This window comes from Purpureocillium lilacinum (assembly GCF_023168085.1).
Source record: "Purpureocillium lilacinum CBS 284.36 DNA, scaffold_3, whole genome shotgun sequence".
NCBI lineage: Eukaryota > Fungi > Ascomycota > Sordariomycetes > Hypocreales > Ophiocordycipitaceae > Purpureocillium > Purpureocillium lilacinum.
This window is the reverse complement of record NW_027072113.1, coordinates 4,238,565-4,265,327: the sequence shown is the minus strand read 5'-3', so window position 1 is coordinate 4,265,327 and position 26,763 is coordinate 4,238,565. Positions and strand designations below refer to the sequence as shown.

General features: G+C 59.9%; 12 protein-coding genes across 12 annotated transcripts; 7 read left to right on the top strand and 5 right to left on the bottom strand.

Annotated features, from left to right (window-relative positions):
* Window positions 1–161: 161 nt before the first annotated feature.
* On the top strand, window positions 162–3,474 carry PLICBS_004866 (uncharacterized protein; the record flags this gene model as incomplete). Its single annotated transcript, XM_018325753.2, has 2 exons — window positions 162–2,531; window positions 2,584–3,474. 2 exons carry the CDS (start codon window positions 162–164, stop codon window positions 3,472–3,474), a joined length of 3,261 nt encoding a protein of 1,086 aa, XP_018175505.2.
* An 805-nt stretch (window positions 3,475–4,279) lies between these two features.
* On the top strand, window positions 4,280–6,789 carry PLICBS_004865 (aconitate hydratase; the record flags this gene model as incomplete). The annotated part of the gene is made up of 2 exons (XM_018325754.2): window positions 4,280–4,324; window positions 4,384–6,789. 2 exons carry the CDS (start codon window positions 4,280–4,282, stop codon window positions 6,787–6,789), a joined length of 2,451 nt encoding a protein of 816 aa, XP_018175506.1.
* Window positions 6,790–7,166: 377 nt separating this feature from the next.
* PLICBS_004864 (uncharacterized protein) lies at window positions 7,167–7,619 on the bottom strand (the record flags this gene model as incomplete). Its single annotated transcript, XM_065600609.1, has 2 exons — window positions 7,167–7,335; window positions 7,399–7,619. The coding sequence occupies 2 exons, from the start codon at window positions 7,617–7,619 to the stop codon at window positions 7,167–7,169; spliced, it is 390 nt and encodes a 129-aa protein (XP_065456681.1).
* Window positions 7,620–9,795: 2,176 nt separating this feature from the next.
* PLICBS_004863 (uncharacterized protein) lies at window positions 9,796–12,391 on the top strand (the record flags this gene model as incomplete). Its single annotated transcript, XM_018325756.1, has 7 exons — window positions 9,796–9,918; window positions 9,969–10,106; window positions 10,157–10,267; window positions 10,317–10,454; window positions 10,509–10,852; window positions 10,932–11,226; window positions 11,273–12,391. 7 exons carry the CDS (start codon window positions 9,796–9,798, stop codon window positions 12,389–12,391), a joined length of 2,268 nt encoding a protein of 755 aa, XP_018175508.1.
* Window positions 12,392–12,976: 585 nt separating this feature from the next.
* Window positions 12,977–14,316, top strand: PLICBS_004862 (uncharacterized protein; the record flags this gene model as incomplete). The annotated part of the gene is made up of 6 exons (XM_065600608.1): window positions 12,977–13,066; window positions 13,117–13,374; window positions 13,422–13,523; window positions 13,582–13,633; window positions 13,695–13,767; window positions 13,818–14,316. The coding sequence occupies 6 exons, from the start codon at window positions 12,977–12,979 to the stop codon at window positions 14,314–14,316; spliced, it is 1,074 nt and encodes a 357-aa protein (XP_065456680.1).
* A 9-nt stretch (window positions 14,317–14,325) lies between these two features.
* PLICBS_004861 (uncharacterized protein) lies at window positions 14,326–15,411 on the top strand (the record flags this gene model as incomplete). Its single annotated transcript, XM_065600607.1, has 2 exons — window positions 14,326–14,494; window positions 14,690–15,411. 2 exons carry the CDS (start codon window positions 14,326–14,328, stop codon window positions 15,409–15,411), a joined length of 891 nt encoding a protein of 296 aa, XP_065456679.1.
* A 1,326-nt stretch (window positions 15,412–16,737) lies between these two features.
* PLICBS_004860 (uncharacterized protein) lies at window positions 16,738–17,972 on the bottom strand (the record flags this gene model as incomplete). The annotated part of the gene is made up of 4 exons (XM_018325759.1): window positions 16,738–16,998; window positions 17,048–17,249; window positions 17,306–17,482; window positions 17,545–17,972. The coding sequence occupies 4 exons, from the start codon at window positions 17,970–17,972 to the stop codon at window positions 16,738–16,740; spliced, it is 1,068 nt and encodes a 355-aa protein (XP_018175511.1).
* Window positions 17,973–18,722: 750 nt separating this feature from the next.
* Window positions 18,723–18,986, top strand: PLICBS_004859 (uncharacterized protein; the record flags this gene model as incomplete). The annotated part of the gene is made up of 1 exon (XM_018325760.2): window positions 18,723–18,986. The coding sequence occupies one exon, from the start codon at window positions 18,723–18,725 to the stop codon at window positions 18,984–18,986; it is 264 nt and encodes an 87-aa protein (XP_018175512.2).
* A 121-nt stretch (window positions 18,987–19,107) lies between these two features.
* PLICBS_004858 (uncharacterized protein) lies at window positions 19,108–20,823 on the bottom strand (the record flags this gene model as incomplete). Its single annotated transcript, XM_018325761.2, has 3 exons — window positions 19,108–19,653; window positions 19,712–19,833; window positions 19,902–20,823. 3 exons carry the CDS (start codon window positions 20,821–20,823, stop codon window positions 19,108–19,110), a joined length of 1,590 nt encoding a protein of 529 aa, XP_018175513.2.
* Window positions 20,824–21,821: 998 nt separating this feature from the next.
* PLICBS_004857 (uncharacterized protein) lies at window positions 21,822–23,288 on the top strand (the record flags this gene model as incomplete). Its single annotated transcript, XM_018325762.2, has 1 exon — window positions 21,822–23,288. One exon carries the CDS (start codon window positions 21,822–21,824, stop codon window positions 23,286–23,288), a length of 1,467 nt encoding a protein of 488 aa, XP_018175514.2.
* A 635-nt stretch (window positions 23,289–23,923) lies between these two features.
* PLICBS_004856 (uncharacterized protein) lies at window positions 23,924–24,482 on the bottom strand (the record flags this gene model as incomplete). The annotated part of the gene is made up of 2 exons (XM_065600606.1): window positions 23,924–24,081; window positions 24,383–24,482. The coding sequence occupies 2 exons, from the start codon at window positions 24,480–24,482 to the stop codon at window positions 23,924–23,926; spliced, it is 258 nt and encodes an 85-aa protein (XP_065456678.1).
* A 747-nt stretch (window positions 24,483–25,229) lies between these two features.
* Window positions 25,230–26,520, bottom strand: PLICBS_004855 (uncharacterized protein; the record flags this gene model as incomplete). Its single annotated transcript, XM_018325764.2, has 3 exons — window positions 25,230–25,385; window positions 25,469–25,911; window positions 25,974–26,520. The coding sequence occupies 3 exons, from the start codon at window positions 26,518–26,520 to the stop codon at window positions 25,230–25,232; spliced, it is 1,146 nt and encodes a 381-aa protein (XP_018175516.2).
* Window positions 26,521–26,763: the final 243 nt, after the last annotated feature.

Here is a 26,763-nt window from a genome sequence, read left to right as displayed (position 1 = left end):
AAAACCACGGCAACCGGCGCGACAGCTCAAAAATATCCAGGCTCGAGACGCGTGCTTCATGCTCAAGCTTCTGGAAACGCCGTTTCGCATCCCGTTATCGTTTTACATGTAGCGCCAGTCCCGCCACATCTGCGCTCCGATCAGGCTCGGCCAATCTCACAATGGCGCACCGGTTCATCGTCGAGTCGAGCCCTCCCGCGAGCCCGGATGGCAACGCGGCGCCCTCGACGCCCGACCGGCGATCCTACAATGCGACGGGCTTCTCCTTCATGGCCGACAACCCGTCGACGACACCGGCTGGCCCGCCTCCATCCTCCAACGCCTCCTTTACACCCGCCGGTGCGCCTTCAGAATCATATCTGGGCAGCTCCATCATGCGAGGCGTGGGCGGAACCGGGAGCAAGCCGTTTGGCATGGGGGGCCAGTCGCAGAGCTCGGGCAGGAACCTGTTTGGCCGAAACGACACCTCTGCGTCGCTAGGCCGCTCCCTGAGGGGTGCGAGGCAGCCCTCGGGCCTGAGCAGACAGTTCACAGCCGACGAGGATGACATTGAAGAGGACGAAGACGAGGACGAGGACGCTTCCGGCGAGGAGCTGCCTCCACATCGCGGCAGTTTATTTCGCCCGTCCGGTCGCTCAAGAAATCAAGCAGAGATACATGACATCGACGCAGCAATGGACCAGATACTTGAGCGCGACATCGACGCCGAAGGCGAGGAGTACGACGAGGACGAAGAGCTCGAGTCAGAGGAAGCGTCAGAAGAGGCGTCCGACGACGGCGACATGTTCCTTAACATGCGACACGACGACCGACCGTACGGACAACCTGTCATTGGAGAGGGCGACGATCTGTTGATGCTCCAGACCCCAGGGGCTACGGACCGCGTTCGCAAGGAAGCTGAAGACATCTTTCGACGCTCCTCGGCTCCACTCCGTGGCTCTATCCGCGAGTTTCAGTTTGCATCGATTGCCAGAGAATTCTACGCAAACCAAGAGCCGGCACACCTGACAGAGACAGCAGGGGTGATACTCAAAACGGAAGACTTGGTGTGCCGACTTTACGACGAGGGAGTGGGAACCGAAGACGACGCCGAGAAGATGGACAACTCCCTCGCCAACATCACTTGCCGCCTCGTCAAGCTATGGAATGATTACGTCGAGGGCCTGCCACAGCCCGAAGGCGAGGACTTTGTCACCATCGGCCCCGGCTCGCAGGCCGAGCCGTTTGAGAAGGCCGCGTACGTTGCTCATCTAATTCTGCGCATGCACCACACGAGATTCGAGGACAATACCGAGGAGGAAAAGACACCGCCGCTCCCGGAGATCCTCTTCGACTGGCTCCAGACCAGCCACAATCTCTACCCGGATCAGGTTCGAGAGATTAACCGGTACAAGCCCAGTCCAGCAAGCCACAGCCTTTACTGGCAGACGCTGCGATCCGCCCTCCTTCGTGGCGATGTCAGTGGCGCCTCACAGTTGCTCAGAAATGCCGGCTGGGAACACGTGCGCCGAGGACCCCATGGGGAAGCCGCTTATACCGGGCCCTCGCTCGAAAACATCCGCCGCTACGCAAACGCCACATGCGATATGCTGGAGCAGTGTCCCGGCATGAGGTCCGATTGGGACATTTGGAACAGCAGCTGGACCCTGTTCCGAGTGCAAGCCAGGGGCTCTCTGGACCGCCTCACCCTCTTTGCGGAGGGCAAGGACAATCAAAGTGCCGGCTCTAACCTGCCAGGCGCATCGTCCATGTCGACCATGGCGAGGAAAGCCTCGAGCCAGATCCCGTGGGACGTCTATGAAAATCTGCAAGTCGTGTATGGTATCGTCCTCGGCAACCAAGATTCCATCATGGACACCGCACAGGACTGGTGCGAGGCGACTGTTGGCCTGTTCGGATGGTGGGACGACGGCCAGCGAAAGGGCCTGAGAGCGAGCTTCGGCGCGTCTGCCTCCCGATTCACGAGTGCTAGCGACTACTTTGACCGACTCAGCTCTGCCTTTCACACGGTACTACATTCTGATATGAACCCCAACACCATCAATCCCGTCGAGGTCGCCGTAGCGTCCGCATTCGAAGGAAACGTCAACGCGGTGATAGGATGCCTGAGGATGTGGTCGCTTCCCATAGCTACATCTGTGGCTGAGATTGCATCTCTTGGCCAGTGGCTACCCGCGACCCAGACCTCGAAGCCGCTGCCCTTGGACACGCTCGACATGGACGACCTGGCCCTTTTGGGCGTCCTGCTGCCTTCGACCGACGACATTGAAGGCATCAAGGACACAACCATGGTCTTATATGCGAGGGAGTTGGCCGGTATCGAGCATCTGTCGTCACAGCGTGATGGATGGGAGATTGCTATTCAGGTCCTTGGACGCATGGACCAGACGCAGAAATCAGAGGAGACGGTGGGTGAGCTGCTCAGGGACCTGTTGGCGACCCTGGATGAGCACTCGAGCGAGACAGTCGACAAGATGTGGCGGATCCTCAACGACCTCGGCATGATGACGTTTGCCGAAGAAACCGCAGAGGTATGAGACGCCCAACACACTTGAAAGCTAACGCTGACGATGGATAATGCAGACATTTGCCGAAATCCTGTCGAAAGAATCTCACAGATACGGCGAAGCTCTTTGGTACTACGCCTTGTCCCACCGCACGGACCGAGTCCGCGATGTCCTCAACCTTCTCATGTCGTACTCGTTGGTGCAGTCGACGGCGTACCCGACAGAGAAGGACCTGGATGAGGACCTCAAGAACCTCCTTCGAAAGCGCACAGAGACCCTGGAGAAGCGCGCGCAGCAAGACATTGAGGCAGCCCAGCTTCTGGGACGAATGCTCAGCGGCTACGCCACTCTCCGCAAATTTTACGAGCTCAGAGACAGTGCTGCCCAAGAAACGTCTCCCAGCAAGGCCATGACGCTCAAGAAGCAAGCCGCATTCGCGCTTGTTGCCGTTATATCCAGCTCGGACGATAACATTCGTGGCGGACTTTACGACGAGAGTCGGGACGCCGTCGTGAGTGAGGACTTTTTGCTCGCCCTTCTGGGTGAAGCCACAGTGTTTGTCAAGCAGTCGCCGACACTCATCTCCCTGGAGCAAATCGACATTTTGCTCAAGGCCATCGAAGACATCCAAACTGTAGGGTCGCGCATCTACGAGACGTGCGACGAGTTCTTCAGCCTGGTCTTGTCGTCCGGCCAAGGACTCAAGGGATCCACACCCGCAGACCTCATGAAGAAGTCGACAAGCTCGCTGAGCGGAAGCAGCTATGTCATGAGCGGGAGCTCAATGCTGGCGAGCCACCTTCACAAGTCCGTGGCTGGAGGCAAAGTTCAGCGAGGATGGGACTGGAGGAAAGGATGGACGGCCAACACCAAGGGACAGGATGTGCTGCGCAAGCTGCGGCTGGGCCTCTCCCAGGATCTGTCTGCCCTGTGGCTCGCAGAGGCGGACGGGGTGGCAGTCTTTTAGATGCGATGTCGAATGGGTAACGCACAAGGAGTTGACGGCTGTGGATTGCAACGCGGGTGTATCATATCTTGTGGGATTTATATGAATATGAAGAGGCGAGACGCATCAAGTATGCACACTCTAAAAGCCGATGGCCTTGTTGGTGAAGGTGAAATCAAATCTGATCATCAGTGGATGGCGCCGAATTGCGGTGGGAGAACTGTCTGCATGGGGAGGCAAGTTTAACCTCAGGGCAGCAGCATTGTTGTCGCGACTATTGCCATGAGTACCTCCCGCACGAGAGGAGAGGACAAATAGTAGGCGCAGCAGGCATGGTGGCTATGACTGACTCGGCAGATGAAATGACATGTGGGAAATAAGAGGCACGATGAATTGAGATGTTACGAAAGACATGACAGATGCGGCAGATATCAGACACCGTAGATTCGCCTGGAAGAAAAGGTAGGGTAGAAGCGAGAGGAAGGAAAGGAACGGTAGATAGGAAAGGAACGAGAGGAACGAGAGGAACGAGAGGAACGAAAGGAAGGATATACATGAGATAGATGTCACATTTTCAAGGCATGGAAGCCATAATATACTCAAAGGGCCATCAGAGCATTGGTGTGGTGGTAATAGCGTGCCTGGCAGTGACGCCTTTTCCACATTCAGCTGCCACGACAATTTTGACTTGCCGACCATCGGCCCCACCTCCGCCAATGGGCCACCGGCAAAAGCCAATCCGACCGCGGGCATTAACAAAGTCCCAAAATTCCCTGGACCCTCGCCTCGGGATCTTTGATGAATCACACCTCATCGGCGCAGCAACATGGCCCCGATTGAACTGGCCCGACGCTCCGGAGGCGCCATGACGGTGAGTACCCTCTGACTTTCCGCGACGACGACGCATTGGTGCGCTGACAACGCCTGCAGAGCATCCTCCGACGCGCCAGCAGCGTCGCCGGCTCCGGCCTCGGCGCCGCCAGCGTCCCTCGCGCGGTCTGCGCAACAGCCGCGGCACGACAGTTCTCGAGCGTCAAGTCCCTGCCGCCGACGTACGAGCGGCTCTTCAACAAGTACACGGATGTGCGGCGCGTCCTCGGCGCCCAGCGGCTGACGCTGGCCGAGAAGATCCTCTACAGCCATCTCGATAACGTGGAGGAGTCGCTGCTGAGCAATACGGACAATGGACGCAGCATCCGTGGCAAGGCGAACCTGCGGCTCAAGCCCGACCGCGTCAACATGCAGGACGCGTCTGCGCAGATGGCGCTGCTGCAGTTCATGTCCTGCAACCTGGAGCGGCCAGCAATTCCTGCTAGCATCCACTGCGATCACTTGATTGTAGGCTCCAAGGGTGCGGACAGTGATCTTTCAGCCGGTATCGAGACAAATAAGGAGGTTTTCGACTTTCTGGAGTCGGCGGCGCGCAAGTTTGGTATGGACTTCTGGCCCCCCGGCGCCGGCATCATCCACCAAACCGTCCTCGAGAACTACGCTCTTCCTGGTCTCATGATGCTCGGAACGGACAGTCATTCGCCCAATGCCGGAGGCATGTGCACTGTTACTATCGGTGTCGGTGGTGCAGACGCAGTTGAGGCTCTCGTCGGTGCGCCGTGGGAGTTGAAGGCTCCCAAGGTGCTTGGTGTTGAGCTAACGGGCAAACTCAACGATTGGGTGGCACCCAAGGACATTATTCTGCGTCTGGCCGGCGAGCTCACTGTCCGAGGTGGTACGGGCTCTATTATTGAGTATTTTGGTCCTGGTGTCGAGACCCTGAGTCTGACGGGCATGTCAACCGTGTGCAACATGGGAGCCGAGGTCGGCGCGACGACGTCGATTTTCCCTTACACGGAGGCGTCGGCGCGGTACCTCCGGTCCACCCGCCGCGCCCAGGCCGTCGAAAACATCAATACCCTGCAGAGCTTCCCCGGGGCGGGCACGTCCGAGGACGCCAAGTTCCGGTTCAAGGCCGACAAGGGCGCCGAGTACGACCAGGTCATCAAGATCAACCTCTCGGAGCTCGAGCCCCACATCAACGGACCCTTCACCCCAGACCTGGCCACACCCCTGTCCAAGTTCAAGGACGTCGTCAAGGACCAGCAGTGGCCCGAGAAGCTCTCTGCCGGCCTCATCGGCAGCTGCACCAACAGCTCCTACGAGGACATGACGCGCGTCGAGAGTCTCCTCAAGGAGGCTGCCGGCGCTGGGCTCAAGCCGGCGGCCGACTTCTACATCACCCCCGGCAGCGAGCAGATTCGCGCGACCCTCGAGCGCGACGGGACCCTCGAGACGTTTGAGGGCGCCGGCGGCATCGTGCTGTCCAACGCGTGTGGTCCCTGCATCGGCCAGTGGAAGCGACACGACGGCGTCGAAAAGGGCACGTCCAATGCCATTCTCACATCGTACAACCGCAACTTCCGCGGTCGCAACGACGGCAACCCCGAGACGATGAACTTCCTCGCATCGCCCGAGATCGTCACGGCCATGGCTTTCGCCGGCTCGACGACGTTCAACCCCATGACCGACGCGCTCAAGACCCCCGACGGCAAGGAGTTCCGCTTCTCCCCGCCCCACGGCCTCGAAGGCCCCGAGACGCCCTTCGAGTCCGGCGTCCCGTCGCTCGGTGTCCTGTCGCAAGACGCCGACCCGAGCGTCCAGGTCGCCATCTCCCCCTCGTCGGAGCGCCTCGCCTTCCTCGAGCCATTCGATCCCTTCCCGCAGTCCGACCTCAGCGGGCTCCGCGTCCTCGTCAAGGTCACGGGCAAGTGCACCACCGACACCATCTCGGCGGCCGGCCCCTGGCTCAAGTACAAGGGCCACCTGCCCAACATCAGCACCAACACGCTCAACACGGCCGTCAACGCCGAGACGGGCGAGGTCAACGTCGCCTACGACCTCGACGGCAGCAAGCACACCATCCCCGACCTCGGCGCCCTCTGGAAGGAGCGCGGCCAGGAGTGGCTCGTCGTCGCCGAGCACAACTACGGCGAGGGCTCCGCCCGCGAGCACGCCGCCCTCCAGCCCCGCTACCTCGGCGCCCGCGTCGTCCTCACAAAGTCCTTTGCCCGCATCCACGAGACCAACCTCAAGAAGCAGGGCGTCGTGCCCCTGACCTTCGCCGACGAGGCCGACTACGACAAGATCTCGGCTGGCGACGAGGTCAGCACCGTCGGCCTGTACGAGATGCTGCAGAACGGCGGCAAGGGCGACGTCTTCCTCCGCGTCAAGCGCGCCGGCGCCGACGAGGTGCTCATCCCGACCAAGCACGCCGTCACCAAGGACCAGGCCGGCTTCATCCTCGCCGGCAGCGCGCTCAACCTGCTGTCCAAGGGTATTTGAGACGGTCCCACCCCCACCATGCAGCGGAGCGTTGATGAAATTTCTGTACATTGTGTCGGAGGCGTCTGGTTGATTCCCCCCAAAAAGGTAGATGCTTGCAATAAAATGGACTCCCAAATGTCATCATATATTCGTCAGCTTCGTATCGACGTCGTGTCCACCCGTCGCTAGGCCGTGACCATGTATGTATATGCCAGCTGCAACCGAAGGGAAATAATGATATACCCGCTCAAACCAAGTTGATAATCAGCCCGATATACTTCCAGCAACCCATCGCTCCGTCGCAAAACGCCTTTTTTCCCTGCTATGCCCTATCCCAATGATAACGGGTCATCAATGCCATCCTCCATCTCATGAACATCCAGTCCGGCGGCCCATCAGACTTTCGCTCGTGCCTGGCTGTAAGGAGGGCTCGCTAGTTCTAGGGCCTTGTAGAGACTGTTCGTCTCCTCCTCGGCTAATTTCGCGGCCGTCGCGCGCCGCTGCTGCATCTGTCGTCGCGCGGCCTCATCCTTGTCCGCCAGTTCCCATGCCTCTCGGTTTTCCCTAAACCATGTACAAGCCTTTAACCAGTCAGGATTTCGCAGCACGTCAGTGGGAAGACGTGACTCGGGAACATCTTCGAAGTCGATCACTCGGCTGTAGCCCCATGGCTCTGGGTCAGAAGCCGTGCCAGGGAGTCCATGTTCGCGAGCAAGTTCCTTTTCACGGTTCACTCGCTTCAACCAACGTCTCCTCTCGGCGACCCTGCCGAACCAGTATTTGCGGTTGCCGCGCTCTTGAATCTCCTTGGCTTTGGCTTCGTGCCATTTCTCACTCCGGTTGTGCATGCCGTGAATCCTGGGATCCGCATGGATATACAGCCTTTCCTCTTCGCTTGAAGATTGGTTTAATTGTGCATGGGATACGAACACTCCTGGAGGTGGCGTGGACGCTGATGGTTGACCGTATATCAGTGCATCGAAAGCGGACGCATCGAAGCCACGGGCTTCTGGTGCATTCGGCTTCTCGGCACCCACTTCCACCGTGACATCAGAGCGTCCCGCGCATTGCTCTGGATCCTCCAACGCCACGCTGGCGGAGCGTTGACTTGTGGATGGAGGTGGTGTCGGTTGCCAGTGGGGCGATTTCGGATCAGAAACTGGACTTGGCGCGGAGTCTTGGGCGACAGCAACCGCACCATCTTCGTTGCTGGCCTCTTTATCTAGGTCTGGCTTTGCGAGTGAAGGCTTTGCACTGGCCTGAGGGCTAGCCTCCGAAACTTGCGCGGATTTCCGGCCGGCGTCAGCACCGGTCAAGGAGGCAATCAGCCTAGCTCTGGAAGTCCGCTTCGCCTTGTGCTTTACTCCGCGAGAACCCGGGGGGCAATCGACTGCCGGCGTCGATGAGGCTTGAGAGATTGAGGGTGCTGAGTTGTCACGTCCGGTCTCACCCTCGACAGAGTGCGGCGGACCTCCTGTCCCGGCCGTTGCGGTCGAACAGCCATTGCCTGACATGCTGGGTCAAAGGGCTGTCATACGATTCAACCAGAGTGTAATAGTTTTCTCGCATGCCGTCATCAGGCTGTGGAGGGATAAGCCAGACAACTTTGCCTGGTGCAGAGACGCATCGAGATGCCTGCTGTGGACAAGGGGCTGCCGGCAGCTCGTGCCTAGTTGTGTCCAAGGTCAGTGTGAGAACCCTCCGGTGTGATGGCAAAAATGGATAGTCGCGATGGCCGTCAGATCTTTTCAGTTTTTCGTTGAATCTTCAAGCAGAACGCAGCGGTTTCGCGGCGTTGGCGAGGCCGAAGCCTGTGCGCCGCAGCCTTTGGTCCGGCCTCGTTGCACAAACGGACGCAGGACTCCGTGTTGCGGCTGCAAATTTGCATATTGTCTCCTCTCTCGTGACCAACAGGGCCACTGAGCAGGCCTGTTGCGCAAGAAAATTCGAGAGAGCAAGGGCGCCGCCGTGGTCAGCCTGACAGATGTCCGGCTGCAGCAGCGCCGCGAGGTTGAGCCGTTTGCCGCGAAACCAGAAGGTGTCTTTGCGTCAGACCTTTTACCATGGTACATCACTCGGCCAAGAACAGTGCAAGAGTCGAAGCAAAAAGAGACAACTCACCAACCGCAGTTGCCCGCTGCGCCTCGGGGTGCGCGGGCGCGAGAACCGTGGGCGTCTGGGCAAGTCCGTCACATGACCGAGAGGAGGATGCAGAGAAAAGTAGCCGGGACGCAGGCGGCGGGATCGCGACACGGCTCCCAGAGCGCGAGCTGCCGCAAGAAACACACAGGTTTGTGCGAGGGTGATGGTGGCGGCGGAAGAGGAGACGGGACGAAGTGAAAGGTATAAGTCTGGCCGGCCAGTCCTTTGTGTCTAGAAATCCTCGGCGAGGAAGGCGCTTGCAGAGTGCTGGGAAGGCAACCCGGGTTGGAGCCTATTGGCCCGTGCGGCGGCCTCTAAATTAGACCAGGCGCGCCCCAATTGGGCGAGGGGCATGAATCAATCCATGGATCTGCGGTGCGCGCCCGGCTGCCTCGCCGTCCAGCCCAGGGCGGCTTGGGCGGGCGGGCAGTCTGCAGCAAACGCACGCTGGACTCGGGGGGCCGCGACCCACTGGAAGGCACCTCCAGCTATCAGTGCCCCGTCGCCGCACCACCATCCCGTCTGCCCTGGGCTGGAGGTCCGTCCACCATCCCTCCAGTGAGCCCCCAAGGCCCTGCCCAGGCACCTCAGGCGTCCCGCCCGTCCACTGGCGCGCCGCGTCGGCACAGCTGACACATTGCCCGAACACCTAAACATCTGGAGGGGGGGCAGCGCGGGGCTCAATCGGGCCCTCCCCTGCACTCAACTTAGCGTCGCCGACTTGTAGAGCTCCAACTTCGTCCTGGGCTCGAGGCTGAGGCTTCGTGTCATCTCGATCTCGAGCGCTCGACCGCCGTCCAACGCTGCGTCGCGCTGCCGCCGATTGACTTGTCGCGCTCCCCAAACACTCTAGGCCGCGCTCCTCGCCACTGTCGACAAGCCATGGACTTCCTCAAGTCCGCCGTGGCATCAGCCATGGCCCAGGGCCCTCCCTTTCCGTACTCATTCGGGGACAAGGTCGACGTTGACGAGTCTGTCTGGACCTTGTACAACGGCACGAGACGGGTACGCAGCGTCGCAAACTGTCAGACCCGGCGGCGACTAACTCACCACAGGAAGACGGTTCCAACTGCAGCATCTTTTCGTTCGACATCCCCTCCAACAAAGGCCGCCTCCCCTTGGCCAAGAACGCGCTTAAGAAACTGCGGACGCTTCGACACCCCGGTGTTATCAAGGTGCTGGACACGGTCGAGGTACGTCTGGCACCGGAAATGTTGCGCGCCGCGCTGACTGCTTGCCCCAGACGGACTCCTACATCTACATCGCGACCGAGCGAGTCGTGCCCCTCCGATGGCACGTCCGGCGAAAGAGCCTCAGCCCCGAGACGATTAAATGGGGGCTACACAATGTCGCGGTACGAGAATATGCCTTGCGCGATGCGGTGGCCCTGCTGACGACATTAGCGCACCCTCAAATTCATCAACAGCGACGCGTCGGCGATACACGGAAGCATCAAGGTCGGGTCGGTGTACACCTCGGAGAGTGGCGAGTGGAAGCTGGGCGGGTTCGAGGTCCTGAGCAGTGTCAAGGATGACGAATCCGTTATTTATGCAAGTCTCCCGCCAGCCTAAAGCCGCACTTGCTGACCAGTTCAGACCTATGGAAGTCTAGTCCCAGACTCTGCACGATATGCCCCCCCTGAGATCGCTCAAGGCGGCTGGGATGTCATCAAGAAGAACCCGCACTCGGCCGTCGATTCATTCAACTTTGGCACATTAATATTCGAAGTCTTCAACGGGGACTATAACGGGCGCGATCAAGCTGGGCAAACCAAAAACGTGCCTCCCACGATGCAGTCCAGTTACAAGCGGCTCTGCAACGCCAACCCCAAGGCTCGGATAACTGTCGCCAGCTTCCTCGATCAAGGCTCACGCACGGGTGCCTTTTTTGACAGCCCCTTGATCAAGCTTACCGAGGGTATCGATAACTTGGGAGTCAAGTCGCCCAGCGAGCGGGAAGAATTCTTGAAGCAAGTCTGCTGCCCTCGATCATCCTTGTTAATACTAACAAACTTGTAGCGACTTGGACCAACTAAGTGATGACTTTCCGGAGGAGTTCTTCAAGCTCAAGGTACTCCCCGAGCTCATCAAGTCTGTTGAGTTTGGCGGAGGTGGCCCAAAGGCACTCGGCGTCGTGCTGAAAATTGCGGCCAAGCTGTCCAACGAAGACTTCGAGGCCAAGATCAACCCCTTTCTCATTCGAGCTTTCGCCAATCCTGACCGAGCCATTCGTGTCTGTCTGCTGGACAGTCTTCCACTGATGATCGACCGTCTGTCACAAAAGATGGTGAATGACAAGATCTTTCCTCAGATTGTAGGTACTCACCCGTGCGACTTGCCGGCATCGTTAACACATCCAGGTGACTGGCTTTACCGACGTGCAACCAGTGGTGCGAGAGCAAACGCTCAAGTCCGTTCTCGTCCTCATCACGAAGCTTTCTGACCGAACCATCAACGGCGAGCTTCTCAAGCACCTCGCAAAGACTGCCAACGACGAACAGCCCGGCATCCGCACAAACACAACCATATGCTTGGGGAAGATTGCACGATATCTCGGCACCTCATCGCGGTCCAAAGTGCTTATCGCTGCCTTTACACGATCTCTTAGGGACCCGTTCGTTCACGCGAGGACTGCGGCCCTGATGGCGCTCGGGGCCACGTCCGAGTACTTTTCAGACGAGGACGCAGCAGCCCGTATTCTGCCCGTAGTTTGCCCCCTGCTCATCGACAAGGAGAAGCTCGTGCGGGAGCAAGCTACCCGGGCCATGGACGTCTACGTTCAAAAAGTTCGCAAGGCGGCTGCGGCCATGCCTGATACCGTTCTCCCTCCTCCACAGGCTGCTGACGCACAGCCAACGCGCATGGGGACACCTCAGCCTAGTGGATCGTCTGGTTGGACCGGCTGGGCAATTTCTTCCTTCACCAACAAGATCTCTTCAGCTGCCGGAGATATGCAAACGGCAAATGGAGCCGCCAGTGCGACCAACCGGCCATCGTCGTCTCAAGGATTGGATTCCAGGAAGCCCGCAATGGCCTCGGCGTCGTCGCTTCATCGGCAAGTTGTAACCTCACCGCAGCCCGGCGCATCTGGGACGTCATCTCCCACGCCCAGCGCGGTAGCCGATGCTTTCTTCCAGGATGACGCTGCCGACGATGCGGGAGACGCCTGGGGTGACATGGGAGACATGGACGAGAATGAAGAGACGGAGGCTACAGAACCAGCAAAGAACGCCACGAAAGCTCCTACAGTTACCAGCCCCGCGCCGTTTGACGATGCCGAGCCAGATTTCGCTGGATGGCTGGCAGCACAGGCACAGAAGAAGAAGCCAGGCGGCAAGCCGTTACCGAAGGGCTTATCCAAGTCCACGACAACTAAGAAGCCGACGCCTAAAGTCGCAGCTAAGCCTGTCGTGGCCAAGAAGATCGACATGAAACCGAAAGATACGGAGGACGACGATGGATGGGGCGACGGGTGGTAATCGAGTCTACGTGAAAAAGGGGCGAGGCCATTGACGTGTACGCATGATGAAATCTACTGGCGCAAAGGCAGCATTGGGATATTATTTGTGAGATACACCGAGCCGGGTTGCACTTCGCCAGCCTCGGAAGGTCGACGAGTTTCCGATGGAGGCGCCCAGGAATCGACCTGTGGGCTGAATACACTTCGATGCGTGCGAAGAGACTGGGCCTCGCAATCATTTTCGGGAGACAGACATCACAGGCACCCCACGATCCGATGCGGACATCGTTTGAGTTCCAACGCCTTCCATGTCACGCGCAGTGACTCTGGGACCAGGGAACGCTTTGCTGCTTCGGTCATCGGGCAACGGGTACCAGCGCTGAACACGCGGTGACCTAGCCGAACAGATCGAATTGGTCGCCTGCCCTCAGAAATTCACTCCCCTGGTAGTACATTTTGCCTCTCGTGTTCAGCAACCCGTTTGCTTTCGCCCTTTTCCACCTTCATCCCCGACCGTGACGTCTCCCACCGTGCCACCACTCTCTTCATCAAGCCGCTCGGCCCATCTCACTGTATGCCTACTGTATGCTCGAAAGAGGCTGTCATGGAGCGCGGCTTGGGTAATCAGGCCATACTGGCCAAGATCGACAAGCTCCGGGAGCTGAATGTTGGGTCCATGATCCCTCTGCCTCAGGTATGCAAAATCCCAATGACCGACTTGGAGCCACGCTCACGCGTCTGTAGCTTGTTGTCGTCGGCGACCAGTCGTCTGGAAAGAGCTCAGTTCTGGAAAGCCTGACTGGCTTCTCTTTCCCGCGTGCCACGGGCCTGTGCACCCGCTACGCGACGCAGATCACCTGCTGCCGTGATCCTCTCCCGAGCGTGGCCATCTCCATCATTCCGCGTCCGGACGCGGATGACAAGCTCAAGGCCAAACTGCTGGCCTTTCAGCGTCAGCTCACGAAGATTGACAATGATGAGCTTGCCAAAATATTCCAAGATGTCAGTCTATTCCTAACGTCGAGTGTTCCAGTGCTGATGCTGTTCAGGCGAATGCGGCAATGGGCATCCGCATGGGCTCGGGAGTTTCCACTTCTACGGCTGGCGCATTCAGCGAAGACATACTCAAGATTGAGATTTACGGGCCCGATGTGAGTCTTCCTGCGATAAACATATCCCGTTTCGAATTGCTGACAGACGCGGCAGCAGGATCACCTCACCGTCATCGACGTCCCTGGAATCTTTCGCGTACCCACGCCTGGTAAGCTTTCGGTTTGCCCAGTTCATGCAATTTTTTCGGAACGGACACTGACAGCACGTAGGCCTGACGACGGAGATGGACATCAAGCTGGTCGAGAACATGGTCAAGCGTTATATGGACAACAGTCGAACGATGTGAGCAACACGTACACGAATATCCGGATATCTTGCTAATTGCCTTCAAGCGTTTTGGCCGTCATGCCTTGCAATGTGGACATTGCCACCCAAGAGATCCTCAAGCTTGCTGAAGCTGCCGACCCCGAGGGTACCCGAACGATGGGAGTTCTTACCAAACCTGATCTCGCCCTGGAAAAGGCTACTCGAGGCGCGGTCCTGGACCTTGTTCGCGGCAAACGAAGCAACCTGAAGCTCGGTTATTACGTGGTCAAAAACCGCAGCGCCGATGATGCCACATCAACCTTGGCGCAGAGGACGCAAGCCGAGAAAGTCTTCTTCAGCAGCCCTGAATGGAGCGGCGTTGTTGAGCGCTGCGGTGTGTCTACTCTCAAGGAACGCCTTCGGCATCTCCTCATGAAGATCTCGAAGGAAGAGTTCCCCAACGTCAAGGCGGATATTGACCACCGCCTGCGTTGCGCCGAGACGGCCTTGGAAGACATGGGCCCTGCGCGAGCTGACCACGGAGCCCAAAGACTCTATCTCGGCAGGATTGCGACGCGCTTCTAGACCATCACGATGTCTGCCTTGAGCGGACACTATGCCGGCAACGACATTTTCGAAGACAACCCGGAGCTCAAGTTGATCACGAGGATTATGAGACTTTACACGACGTTTTCTTACATCTTCGCGCGAAGTTCCTACTTGCAAAAGTTTGATGCTGCCTTGGACGAGGCCGAGGAGCCAGGTAACTGTTCGCTACCGTTCGAAGTTGATCTCGAAGAATACATCGAGCTTTAGGATACAATCGTCACCGAAGAATATAGATGCCCGGACCCGGTTGACAAGCCCATCATGGACGGAATCCGAGAGATTTATCAGGCCAGCCGAGGCCCTGAGCTTGGAACGGTAAGAGAGCCCTAGAACCCTCCCCTCTAGGCAGATACTAATCAGTGCTGGCCGCAGTTCGGTGGTACCGTCTTGTCTTCCGTGTTCTTGCAGCAGTCGGAGAAGTGGGAACCGTTGACGCTGCTGCACATGAGCAGAGCAATCGTGCTGGTGCACGATTACATCAACGCCTTGCTTGAAATCCTTTGCCCTGAGGAAGAGGTGTGTGCGCAGCTCTGGCAGGGTTTCCTTGTGGACCGTCTGGTGCAGCAGTACCGCCAGGCGATCTCCCACGCGCGCTTCTTGCTCGGCGTCGAGAGGAACCAGCCGGCGACCTTCAACCACTACTTCAACGACATCTTGCAGAAGAAGCGCAGCGATCGCTTCACAAGCGCGATGGAGAAGCTGGCTGTCAACTGCACCAAGAACGACGGCACGAGCTCCAAATACGTCCCGGTCAACCAGCTGCGCAACGGCGCAGAGAACAAGGACAACGAGGAGCAGGTGTGCGAGGACGTGCTCGACACGTTCACCAGCTACTACAAGGTGGCGCGGAAGCGCTTTGTCGACGTCGTCTACCAGCAGGCCATCTGGCACTACCTGTTGGCGGACCCTGAGGGTCCGCTCAAGGTGTTCGACACGGACATGGTGATACGGCTCACCGACGAGCAGTTGGAGGAGATTGCGGGTGAGGACGAAGAGTCAAAGCAGCAGCGCGCCACTCTGTCCCGAGAGGTTGAGAGCCTCAAGGCTGCGCTTAAAGTCCTTCGGTCTTGAGGCTGGTGATCAACCATGCGTACTGAGGCCCCTGATGGGTGTTTGTCACTGTATACTGTCTAAATTAGAGTCATGAAGCTACTCCATGTAACTGAAGCATGTGCGCCCACCTCTATTCTGGTGCGCATCTTCTCCGTGACTGCACAGAAAGACATAACCTGGAGCCGAGGACTCTGCAATGAGAGATGGGAATGTTCCAAAAGGCCCATGAACTTGACACCAGGCGCCGAAGCGAACGCATTGCTGTCAGCCAGGACAGCCGCGAGACATCCGGGCGCTGATCTCGTGCTCATTATACAACTATATGACGTGAATTGTGCTGCTCGTTGAGAGGCTTTCGCAACCCCCTCACGAGGGTTCTGTCTGCATTGTCGGGCCCGGGCCGACAGGAGCGGTTTTCGATCCTTCAGCGCGGCGCCGGCGCCAATCTGGTCTGCAACTTTTCCCAGACACATCTCGCCGGCCTCGGCGTCGGACCATAACTTTACCCAACGGCTTGCGGGGCTGGAAACGATCACGTCTTCATATTATTCATTCGCTAGGTCGCACCGTCCAAAAATATCTCATCATCCCCTTCTTCCACCCCGTTTTCACTGTAAAATTTAATAAGATTGCGCGGCAACGGGTATTTGTCCTCGAAAAAACGCCACCAAGGGTCAACAAGCATACGGTGCTTAGGAGGACAATGCTTCTGCGTAGACTCAAAGTTCCGTGCAAGGCACGTGTAGCTGACCTCAGGACAGCACCGAGGACAGCACCGAAGCCGGCACTTTCGACGTGTGACGGTACGGAACCGAACGGGCGGGAGGACGTCAGACGTTGTCGTTGTGGCGCTGCTGATGCTCGCGCTTGATCGTGATCGCGTGTCTGCTGAAAGGACTGAATTGTTAGAATTGGCGACGTGCTCCTCGAAGCATTGGCAAACATGGGGAGTGGCCGTATCGGCTGCATTGTGAGGCGGCTGAGCAACTCCATTGTCCGGTATGGCTCGGACGCCATTGCCCGAGGCGTGGCGATGGTAGCCTGCATGTGGGCGGCGGAAATTGACCACGGGCGGAGTGGCTGGTAGATCGACGGTGTAGATGGACACATTCTTGAACAATTGCCTTTCGTGGCGTCGGTTATGCATTTCCACGTTAGGGAGCTCGGCAGAAGCTCCTGCAAGTCTTGGTCGTTTACGGCGAGCAGGGCCTGACCAGCCTTCCGCTGGACCTCGGCAGTGGAAGGGCAGTGCAATGTTCGCACCAGCTGTGTTGAATCGACAGCTGCATACTTTACTGCAACATGGCTTGAGCTGACAATCTCCTTGTAAACATGCGGTGCAACTTACCAGAACCTAGTGCCCAGCCCATCATCGACGGACTGGAGCGACATACATTCGATCCTTGGACAGGTTTCAGGTGCTCGCGGCCCGTATGTCCCCAAGATGAAGGTCATGGTCATGGCCATGCCCGGCGGCAGATGAGCATGCTGTTGTGGAAGAGGTCGTCTCATGTCTAATGAGTTATACAGGAGATATTCCCTAGACTTGACTTTCTGGCTGCCTGGGCCAGTCGCGAACTGGTCCTGGATGATGGCGTGGACCTTCTGTGCCCTGTATCAGCACAAGAGCCAAGCGATAAGGTGGCAAGCTTACACTCCAGCTGTACTCTGAAGGTATGGGGAACACGCGTCCCAGGGCGTCCTCGAACCGGATGGGATCCTGAAACCAGGTGTGCGAAGCGTTCGGTTGTGGCAGACGACCATGCATCTCTGACACCATGGCAATGATTCTGAGATTCGACCGCCAGATGTTCTTGGCAAGGTCGACGAGAGTGTCGAGCCGCACTCCGATGCATCTGCAATTGTTAGCACGGCGCCCGGGGCGTAGGGCCAAGAATGGAGGAGGACGAACGCAGAGGCAAGTTCAGAAACTTGTTCCAGGATGAGGCCCGTCGTTGCCTTGATGAGTGAGCCTTGGGCAGCTTGCTTCCGCTCCGATGCAATGACCTGGCCCCGAATTTGGTCGAGCTGCGATCGAAGCGCGCTCTGGTGGTCGTCCAACTTCTGGGACAGCGCAAAGTCCGCGTTTCTTGGCCGTCAGCAGAAATTTCCGCCAAATTGTAAAAACAAAACATAAACAGGTTGGCTTACAGTCCGATCAAGTTCAGTCGCAGTGCGAGGAAGCCCACGTGTGCGACGATGGTTGCGCGTAGTCTCACGGCGTGTTCCTCCATCTCTACACCCCATTGCACCTTTTTCGCAAGCCTCCCCAGACTCGACTTCAAGTCGGGCTTTGTCTGCGGCTGCAGGCCGAGGATGCCGTACGCTTGAAGCTTGGAGGCGAACTGGTCCAGGGGCTGTCGGCAGTTCAAGGCTGCGACTTTGACCTGATTGACGGCAGACGCTTGGCCGGGAGGACATTGGAGGCGTTCGATTTCATCGAGGGCCCTCTTCAGAGTGTGTAGTTCGAGATCGAGGGCCTGATACGATGCGGTCGTGCCATGGCGAATGCAGCCGGATATTTCTTTGATGAGCTTGGCGACGGCGACGAAGTCGCCGACTGAGAACCCCAGGGACATTTGGACGTGCCGGCGTGGGCGGGTGGCAACGGGCGACTAGAAGTCCGCAAACGCACACTCATCCAGTACGAGCTGCTTTCAATAGAGTAAAGCAGGAAGCTCTGCTGGTGGTCTGAGAGTTTGGGAATGGGCGGGGGCATCGAGGAAGACTTGAGGACGCCAATTGCCAAAGGTCACGGAGGAAGCAGCTCAGGAGGGCATCGGGAAGCAAATGATGCATTCGTGGAGGGGCGGTGCAGGCTATTCTGCAGCTTCGCCAGGCGCAAGGTCTCTCTTTCAACGGCCCGAGGCCAATCAATCCCTTGTCTTTGGACCGGATGCGATGAACAGGCTGCAAGGCGTCCTCAGCCACCACCGTGAGGCGATGGGCTCGGGGCAGCGCAGCGCCAAGCTACAAGTTTGAAGAGCGGTGCATGCATGATTTCACTGTGCTGATGGGCATACTAGAGGCGGAAATCAGAAAAGTTCAAAACGAAGAAGCAGACAAGGAACAATGTGTGCGCCTTGAATGCGTAGCTTGCTAAGACGAGGGAGGAGTGCAGTTGAAGGAACAGCCAATGCCGACCACCACCACACCGAGCCCATGGCCCCAGTTTTTCGCTGTGGCACAGTGGGAGGTGAGCGGTGAGCCCCGCGACAGGGACCGACCCAAAATTTTCCAGACGCCAAAGCTTCCCTCTCTCTTGCACCATCACCACCTTCGCCTTTGCCCTCAATTACCACGTCCGGCATCCGCATCCCCCAGCAGCCATGGCTCAGGGCGCGTTCAAGCAGTCCACCAAGGCCAAGGCCCCCAAGGCCGTGCACTCCAAGAAGCAGGCGTCCAAGGTGTCCAAGCCCAAGAAGAACAAGGCCGGCATCGACAAGGCGCACAAGAAGTTCACCTCTGGCTTGACGGCCAAGACGGAGGCCCTGCTGGGCGAGCGCGCTGGCCACCTCGAGCTCCTCGGCGGCAAGGGCAAGCGCACCGACAAGAGAGCCACCGTCAAGGCCGGTTCCAAGAAGTTTGGCTGAGCGGCCGGACGACACATCACCATGGACGGCGCGGGTGGCCACGAGCGAGTGACGGGACGATATTACGATTAATGCTGGGGCTCGGCGCCGCGGAAAGGCTTCTATATGAGCTCATTCCTCATCACGCTTCGAATTTTCCAATGTCAAACTCGTCACCCGCGGCCACGGCGTCGAGGATGGCCGCCACGACCTTATAGTCCCGCTCCACATCGACCTTCCAGTTCGACACGGCAATCCTCACGGCCTTTTGCCCAGCCCAGGCCGTCCCGCTCACGTACATCTGCCGCGTCTCGTTGATCCGCTCGACAAGCACGTCGTTGAGGGCGGCATCCTTGGCCCGGAACAAGACAATCATGAAGACGCGGTCGAGCGGCGCGCCTTCGTCCGGCAGGAGCTCATAGTGCGGCGAGTCTCGCAGGTAGGCGGCCACGCGGCGCGACAGCTGCACCGTGTTGGAGACGAGGCGCTCGAAGCCCGGGTATCCCTCGCTGAGGAGCGCGGCGTACACGGGCAGGGCGCGGAAGCGGCGCGAGTTCTCGAGACCGATGTTGAGCGGCGAGGGGATGCTGGAGGCGGAGCCCGAGGAGAGGTACGCGGCGTTGGGGTTGATGAAGACGGACTGGAGGGTCGACGCGGAGCGGGTGTAGAACATGCCGCAGTCGTATGGCTGCAGGGGCCAGTCAGCTTAATGATATTGCTGTTCAGGGGACACTTCGTGTGCTCACCACGTTGAGCATCTTGTGACCGTCTACCGTGATGCTGTCGGCCAGCTCAATGCCCTCGAGCTGCTTCTTGAGCCAGGCATACTCGTGGCCGTCTCCCAAGACCCGCGCAAAGATGCCAAACGCTGTATCCTCACAGTCAGCGGTCAGCCTCCTTAGCTCGGCAATCAAGGGTGAAGAAGTCGTAACGTACCGCCATCGACGTGAATCCACGAGCCGTACTTGTCCGCCAGCTCCCTCACCCGCCTCCACTCCTCCACGCCACCGAGTGCGAACCCACCCGTGTTGACGTCCCCCGCGCTCACGGCGATGATGCTCGCCACGCCCGGCCGGCTCAACTCCGCCTCCAGTGCCTCGAGGTCGAGCCGCCACGGCTGGCCGGCGTCGGTGCGGCGCAGCTCCTTGACGCAGGCGCGCCCGATGCCGACAACGCTCGCCGCCTTGGACAGCGAGCTGTGGCCCGCGCTCGTCAGGACCTGCACCTCGGAGACGCCCGCGCGGAGACACGCCGCCAGGAGGCCCAGCTCGCCGACTCCCGCGGAGCTGTCATCACCGCCGAGTCTCTTCTGCAGGACGGCCTCGCGACCGCACGCCAGGCCCAGGACGTTGCTCGCCGTCGCGCCGGTCGTGAACGTGCGCCCGCGCCACGTCGTTTCTCCCGCGCCACTCCCACTGCCGTCAGGAGTCTCCTCCAGACGCAGCAACCCCGCCAGCATCCCCAGCGCGGCGTCCTCGACGGCCGTGGCGACGGTCTGGCCCGGCAGGTGGACCTGGACGTTCTGGTCGCAGCGCGAGACGACGTTGTCGGCCCACTCGGCGGCGGGCAGGACGCCGCCGGTGACGAAGCCGTAGTAGCGGGCGGAGGCGGCCTGGCCGGTCAGCGCGGGGACGACGTCGTCGAGGACGTGGGCGACGAGGCGGCGGGCGTCCCAGCCGCCGAGGTGCCAGGCCGGGTCGGCGCGCGGGGCGAGGGCCGCCTCGGCGGCGCGGAGGGCGGAGGCGGCGGGGAGCGTGGGCGGGTTGGTGCTCGCGGCGGCGGCGGCGGCGGCGTGCCGGAGGAGGAGGCGCTGCTCCGCCGTGGCGGCGTTGAGGATGCCGTCGTCGGGGGCGTCCATGGTGTGGGGCCGGGAGATGTGGTGTCGCGAATCACGATGTGTGACTGCGCCGATGTTTGGAGGGACAGCTTAAGCTGGGGGATTGAGTAGGTGAGAAAATGAATCTTCAAGTTGGTGAACGGCATCAGATATTCCGCGCTTCGCCTTGTCCTGGCAAAGGCGTATGCGCAGTCATCGTGCCCCACCGATGCCGTGATGAGAGGGCGTCGTCCCCGGGCGGATGAAGCAAAGCCGCGATGGGCCGAGTTGAGGCGCTTTCATGCTCGCCCGGGTTGCCCTATATCAACCGCACAGATGGCGTTTGCATCACGCGTCTACCGCCTGCTTGAGGCCCGACAACATTGACAACAATTGCATGACGGAGGTGCGCGGCAAAGTGCCGATCTCCAAGTTTGCCAGGCTAAGCAGATGTGAGCGGGTCTCCAAGGTGAGACTGTTGACTCTGGTCATGAAGACCCGCATCGTCACTTGTGAGACTGACCGTCACATACAGTACGCAGCAAGCATCAAGGAAATCTCATTGTTGTCAGCGCCGAGCGATGATGTCCATGACAAACGCCAGCGCATTGACCGAGACGGAAACCCGGTTGACCTGCCTGCCTTGTTGACCTCGCATCCCATCCTGGCCAGGTCCACCGACTGGGCCGGCTGGCGGGGCGCCAAACCGAACCTTTCCAACTTCCAACTTTCGAGGTTGCTTTTTGTCTCTCGGGAATTTAGCTAGCCAGATCGTCGATGCTACCTAGTCGCTATTTCTCCCGCGCCTTTGTTTTCGGCGATGCCCAAGACGGCCATGACGTAGATGAGCCGCGATGGATCACACACTTGGGCAACGTCGTGCCGGTGAGCCGCCCGCTTCGCTGCCTTGTGCGATGTATATAAACAACAATTGGCGGTTGGGATCTTGGGACATTGTGCGAGGCAAAGCATCGACGAGGAGGCTCCCGGAATCACACGTCTAGAGTCGCCGTCGCGACCACCACCACCCACTCAGCACAATGAGGTCCAGCGCCGCCATCACCAGTGGCGTCTCGGCCTTCGCAGCCGCAGCCTCGGCGCTGCAGTTCCAAAACACGCCCCTCTACTCCTCCTACTCGTTCAACGCGCTCGAGCACCTCGCCGGCAACTCACCCTACTTCGAGCCCGTCGACAACCCGGGCCGGCAGCCGGACCCGCCGCGGGGCTGCTCCGTCACGCGGGCGGCATACCTGGTACGACACGCGGCCATCAACGCAAACGACTTTGACTACGAGGAGTACCTGGAGCCGTTCCTGGAGAAGCTCGGCAACGCGACCAAGACGGATTGGGCGAGGACCGTCCCGGAGCTGGCCTTTCTCGCCGCGTGGGCGCCCCCCTCGTTCGCCGAGCAGGAGCTGCTCACGCGCACCGGCAAGGTCGAGGCCGCGCAGCTGGGCCTCTCGCTGTCGTACCGCTACCCGAAGCTGCGGCTGCCGAAGCGCGTGTGGACGTCGACGGCGGAGCGCACCGTGCAGAGCGCCAAGGGGCTCGTCCGCGGGCTGGAGCTCGACGACGACACCATCAACGTGGTGGAGGTGCACGAGGGGAAGCAGGCCGGCGCGGATAGCCTCACGCCGTACAAGAGCTGCAAGGGGTACGCGTCGGACACGGGCTCGGACCAGCAGGGCGAGTACGTAAAGGCGTACACGGCGCCCATCGTGGCGCGCCTCAACGACGCCGTGTCTTCGCAAGGCGGCGGCGGCTTCAACTTCACGACGGCCGACGTCATGGCCATGCAGGCGCTGTGCGGCTACGAGACCGTCATCCGCGGGTCCTCGCCCTTCTGCTCCACGGACCTCTTCACCCCGGACGAGTGGCTGCAGTACGAGTACGGCCAGGACATCCAGTACCACTACAACGCGGGCTACGGGAGCCGCGTCGCGGGCGCCATCGGCTTTCCCTGGCTCAACGCCACGCTGGGCCTGCTGGCGGGGGGCAGCGCCGCGCAGGACATGTACGTGTCGTTTACGCACCGCGAGATGCCGCCCGCCGTGCTCGTCGCCATGGGCCTCTTCAACAACAGCCGCTTCTCGGGCGCCGACGACGTCAACGCCACGATGCCCCTGGACCAGGTCAACCACGGGCGCGCGTGGGTGTCGAGCCGCATCCTGCCGTTCCTCGCCAACATTGCCATTGAGCGCATGAACTGCACCGCGCCTGGCGCCTCCTCCTCCGCTGGGAGCAACAACAGCAGCTCGTCATCGTCAGGCTCTGCTTCTGCGTCGACGCACTACCGCGTCCTGGTGAACCGCAGCCCACAGGTCCTGCCGGGCTGCTTCGACGGCCCCGGCCAGAGCTGCTCGGCCGACGGCCTGCAAAAGTTTCTCCGCCAGCGCGAGGGCCTCTTTGGGGGCTACTCGGAGATATGCGGCAACACGTACAAGAACTCGACCGACGCGGTCACGTTTTATACTAATTCGAACAATGGGACGACCGTGGGCAAATAGATTGAGTGTTTCTGTAATAAGGGGTAGGTAATTTTCGGGCAGGGAAGCGTTGCCGAGTCGAAGCGCGCGCGAGAAGCGACATTGAACCACATACCCATCCATACCTAGATGAAAGACGGTACAGACATGATCCGGTTGGAGCACTGCATGACCTAGAGATTTATACGTTGAAATACGACGTAATGAAGCACATCTCAAGTCTATTCGCAGAGTGCATGACATGGCCGCCTCCTTCAAGTCAGAAGCGCGATGATCATGTGGCCATGCATAAGGCTGGCTGCACGGCGCAGACAGACACACAAGTCGCGCTTCGGCAATGTTGGACTTTGTGTATATAAATGTGCGTATACATCGCAGAGCAACCATCCAACGCGGTATCAATACATGTCGCCCGGAAACCATCCGCCAGCGACAGCCCGTGTATAGCCCAGCGCTCGTCTACCACCACCACCGTCTATCGTAGCCTCCACACAACCTCCCTCTCTATCGTCATCGTGTCTCCCTCCGCGCCCCCTCCGAATTTCGATCGACGAGTGGGCGCGCAGACCTCGGCGATACCTCACGCATCGCTCCTCACAGAATCGGCAGATATTGAGACAGCAGCACGGCGCGCAAGCAAAGCAAGCAAGCCCGCTTTACAGCTTAGCCGCCTCGGCCACCTCACCAATCTCGTACTTGGGGCCGTGTCGCTTCAGCACGTTCTCGCTGTGGTACTTCCAGAAGGCCTTGGTGGCGTTCTTGCCGGCGAACCGCTTGAGGATCTTGGCGCCGCCGGGGTGCTCGTCGAGGAACTCTGCAGGAAGAAAAAAAAAACACAACTCATGTCAGCGGTTTGTTTCTTTTTGCTATTTTTGCTCGACTCTCAAGAAAAGCGCGTGGTTCTGGGCAGTGCGCGCGTGTGGTCGTGGTCGCTGCGGCTCGTGGTCGCGGGAGTCGATCACATGCGTCGCGCGCGACCCGCCGGGAGCCGTTGCCGTCAGCGTTGCGCTGCGCAGCGGCGACGGCGACGGCGGCGGCGCACTCGTCCATGAGGGCAATGCAAATTCGAGAAGGAAACAGGACGCAGAGGGGGACGGCAAGGGGGGAAGACGCACTCGTCACATCGTAGACCTTGTTCTCGACGATGAGCCAGTAGCCGTTGGAGTCGTCCTTGTGCTGGCCGACCTCGGCGGCGGTGATCTTCTTGTCGGCCATGGCGGGCACTTGTTGTTGTATGCAGAGAAATGCGGAAGAAGGAGGAGGGAAAAAATGCGCTGCGTGAGGCTCTGCAATGCAAATGCAATGAGACGTGTGGGAGGAGGGATTGTAATGTAAAGTGGAAGAGGCGGGAAAAGACGATGAGCAGTCAGTCCCCGTCGGTAACGCTCAAAAGGGCGCTGTTCCCGAGTCGCTTCCGCTTCTCTCTCTTTCCCGCCAGCCTGTTCGAGACGTGCCTCGGCTCGGCGTTGGGGCCGCCCAGCGCCCCAGCGCCCACGGCCGCCACCGCCTTTCCCCCACCAGCGGGTCGGGTCCCCCCCTTCAGCGGCCTCTTTTGCAGCGCCAAATCCGGGGTCGCGGGCCAAGTCGTCGAGCCGGCCAGGGCAGGGCTGGGCTGGAGACGTCATGGGGCCGCGCTGGCCTATGGGAGCGCCGCAATTGCCAACCCGGGAGTTGGCGAAGAGGGAGAGAGACGGGACGAGGGCTGCCGGGGCACGTGTGCCGTGTGCCTCGGACAATGAAGTGCTCGTTTTGTCATCACATCATCACAGAAAGGCCGAAGTACAGTGTCCGGATCAAGTCAGTTTAACAATGTTTGAGTGATGCGAGGATTTCCAACTCCAGCCGTGCCGTACTGTGCAGCCCTGCCTGTGGTCTGTACAACATGTCTATGTACGTGTCTGCACCGCATCTACAACTCCCCTCGGCGCATTCTTAATAGTCGTCGCTCCGCCGTCATCATCGTCACAGCTGCACAACCACTGCGTCCACCGGCTTCCCCCGTCGCAGTGCCTGCCTGAACCGGTCCGCAAACGCCGCCGTGCCCCGGCAGTCGCTCTCGCCGCGCTTCTTCATCGCCTCGGGCAGCCACTCGTGGATCTTGGCGATTCTGTGTTCGTTCTGTTGCAGCAGTCAGCCTCCATCACAGCGTCGGTATGCCGTCGCGTTCGACAGGCTTCGTCACGTCATGCATGTCCACTCACCGACGGGTGCGTGCTCAGCATCTCGGGCACCTCCTGCCCGCCCGACCGCTGAATCGCCTCCATGCGCTGCCAGAAGCCCACCGCCGCGCGCGGGTCGTAGCACGCCTCGGCCATCATCATGAGCCCGATGTAGTCGGCCTCGCTCTCCTGCTTGCGCCCCATGGGCAGGTAGAAGAGCAGGTCCTGCAGGTAGAAGCCGCCCACGAAGCTCCACAGGCTGAAGAGCGCCAGCCCCGGCAGCGCCCCGGCCAGGAAGAAGAGGCTCCCCGCCGTCAGGTTGCCCACCCACGCCGCCGAGAGCCGCTCCGCCGCGTGCGATGCCGTGTTGTGCGCAATCTCGTGCCCGAGCACCGCCGCCAGCGCGTCCTCGTTGCGGCACACGTTGAGGATCCCGCTGTGCACAAACACCTTGCCCCCCGGCAGGACAAAGGCATTGGCCGTCCCTATAGGACACCCTCGTCAGCAACCTAACCCAACGGCAATGTCAACATGGCGAGCAACGCACGGTTGTCCGAAATGACGTGAATCTCCCAGTCCAGGTCCGTCATCCCGCTGACAGGAATCAGCCGCTTCATCACCCGCCTCACCAGCATCGCCCGCGGGTCCCAGTCCGACAGAAAGTGGCCGCCCTGGTCCTGCACCTGCCGAATGACCGCCTCGGCCGCCCGCTCGTGCGCCTTGGCCACCAGCTTGTCCGAAAGGAAGTTGAAGCGCCGGCGGCCCGTCACGGGCACCGTCTGCGAGTTGTAGAGGTAAAATGCCACAGCCGCGACGACGCACGCCGCCGCAAAAGCCTTCGAGTTGCGCGTCCGGCCAGCTTGCGTGAAGCGCCGCGACAGCGCGTGCGGGACGAGCGGCCGGGCTGTCCGGAGGCGCTCATGGGGATCTTGCGAGTCTCGCCGGCGGGGCGTGTCGGAGAACGGTCGTGTAGAAAGGACGAGGACTGCGCGAGGTCGGGACGAGAGAATGGCGGTTGTCGTGCGTCGGGGAAGAGGGCGGGCGGCGGCGAGGAGGGAGCCGCAGCTGGGCCGGCACACGCGCGACGCCAACATGGCGGATTGAGCGAGGGCCCCGAGCGGGCCGCAGTCTGCGACTCTGCAATTGAGGCGACAATCGCAAAGGGCGATGGGTGATGTGCGGCGGTGCGTCGGGGCCACGGTATCGACGGTCGATGGAAGAGGAGGGGAGATGAGGGCCGATCGGCGACACGGCCCGCAGGAGCTGGAGGTTCCGCATCCCACCTCAGGCTGGCCAGGCCCTGACGCACGCGCGGGCCTGGGTTCCAGCGGCGTCAT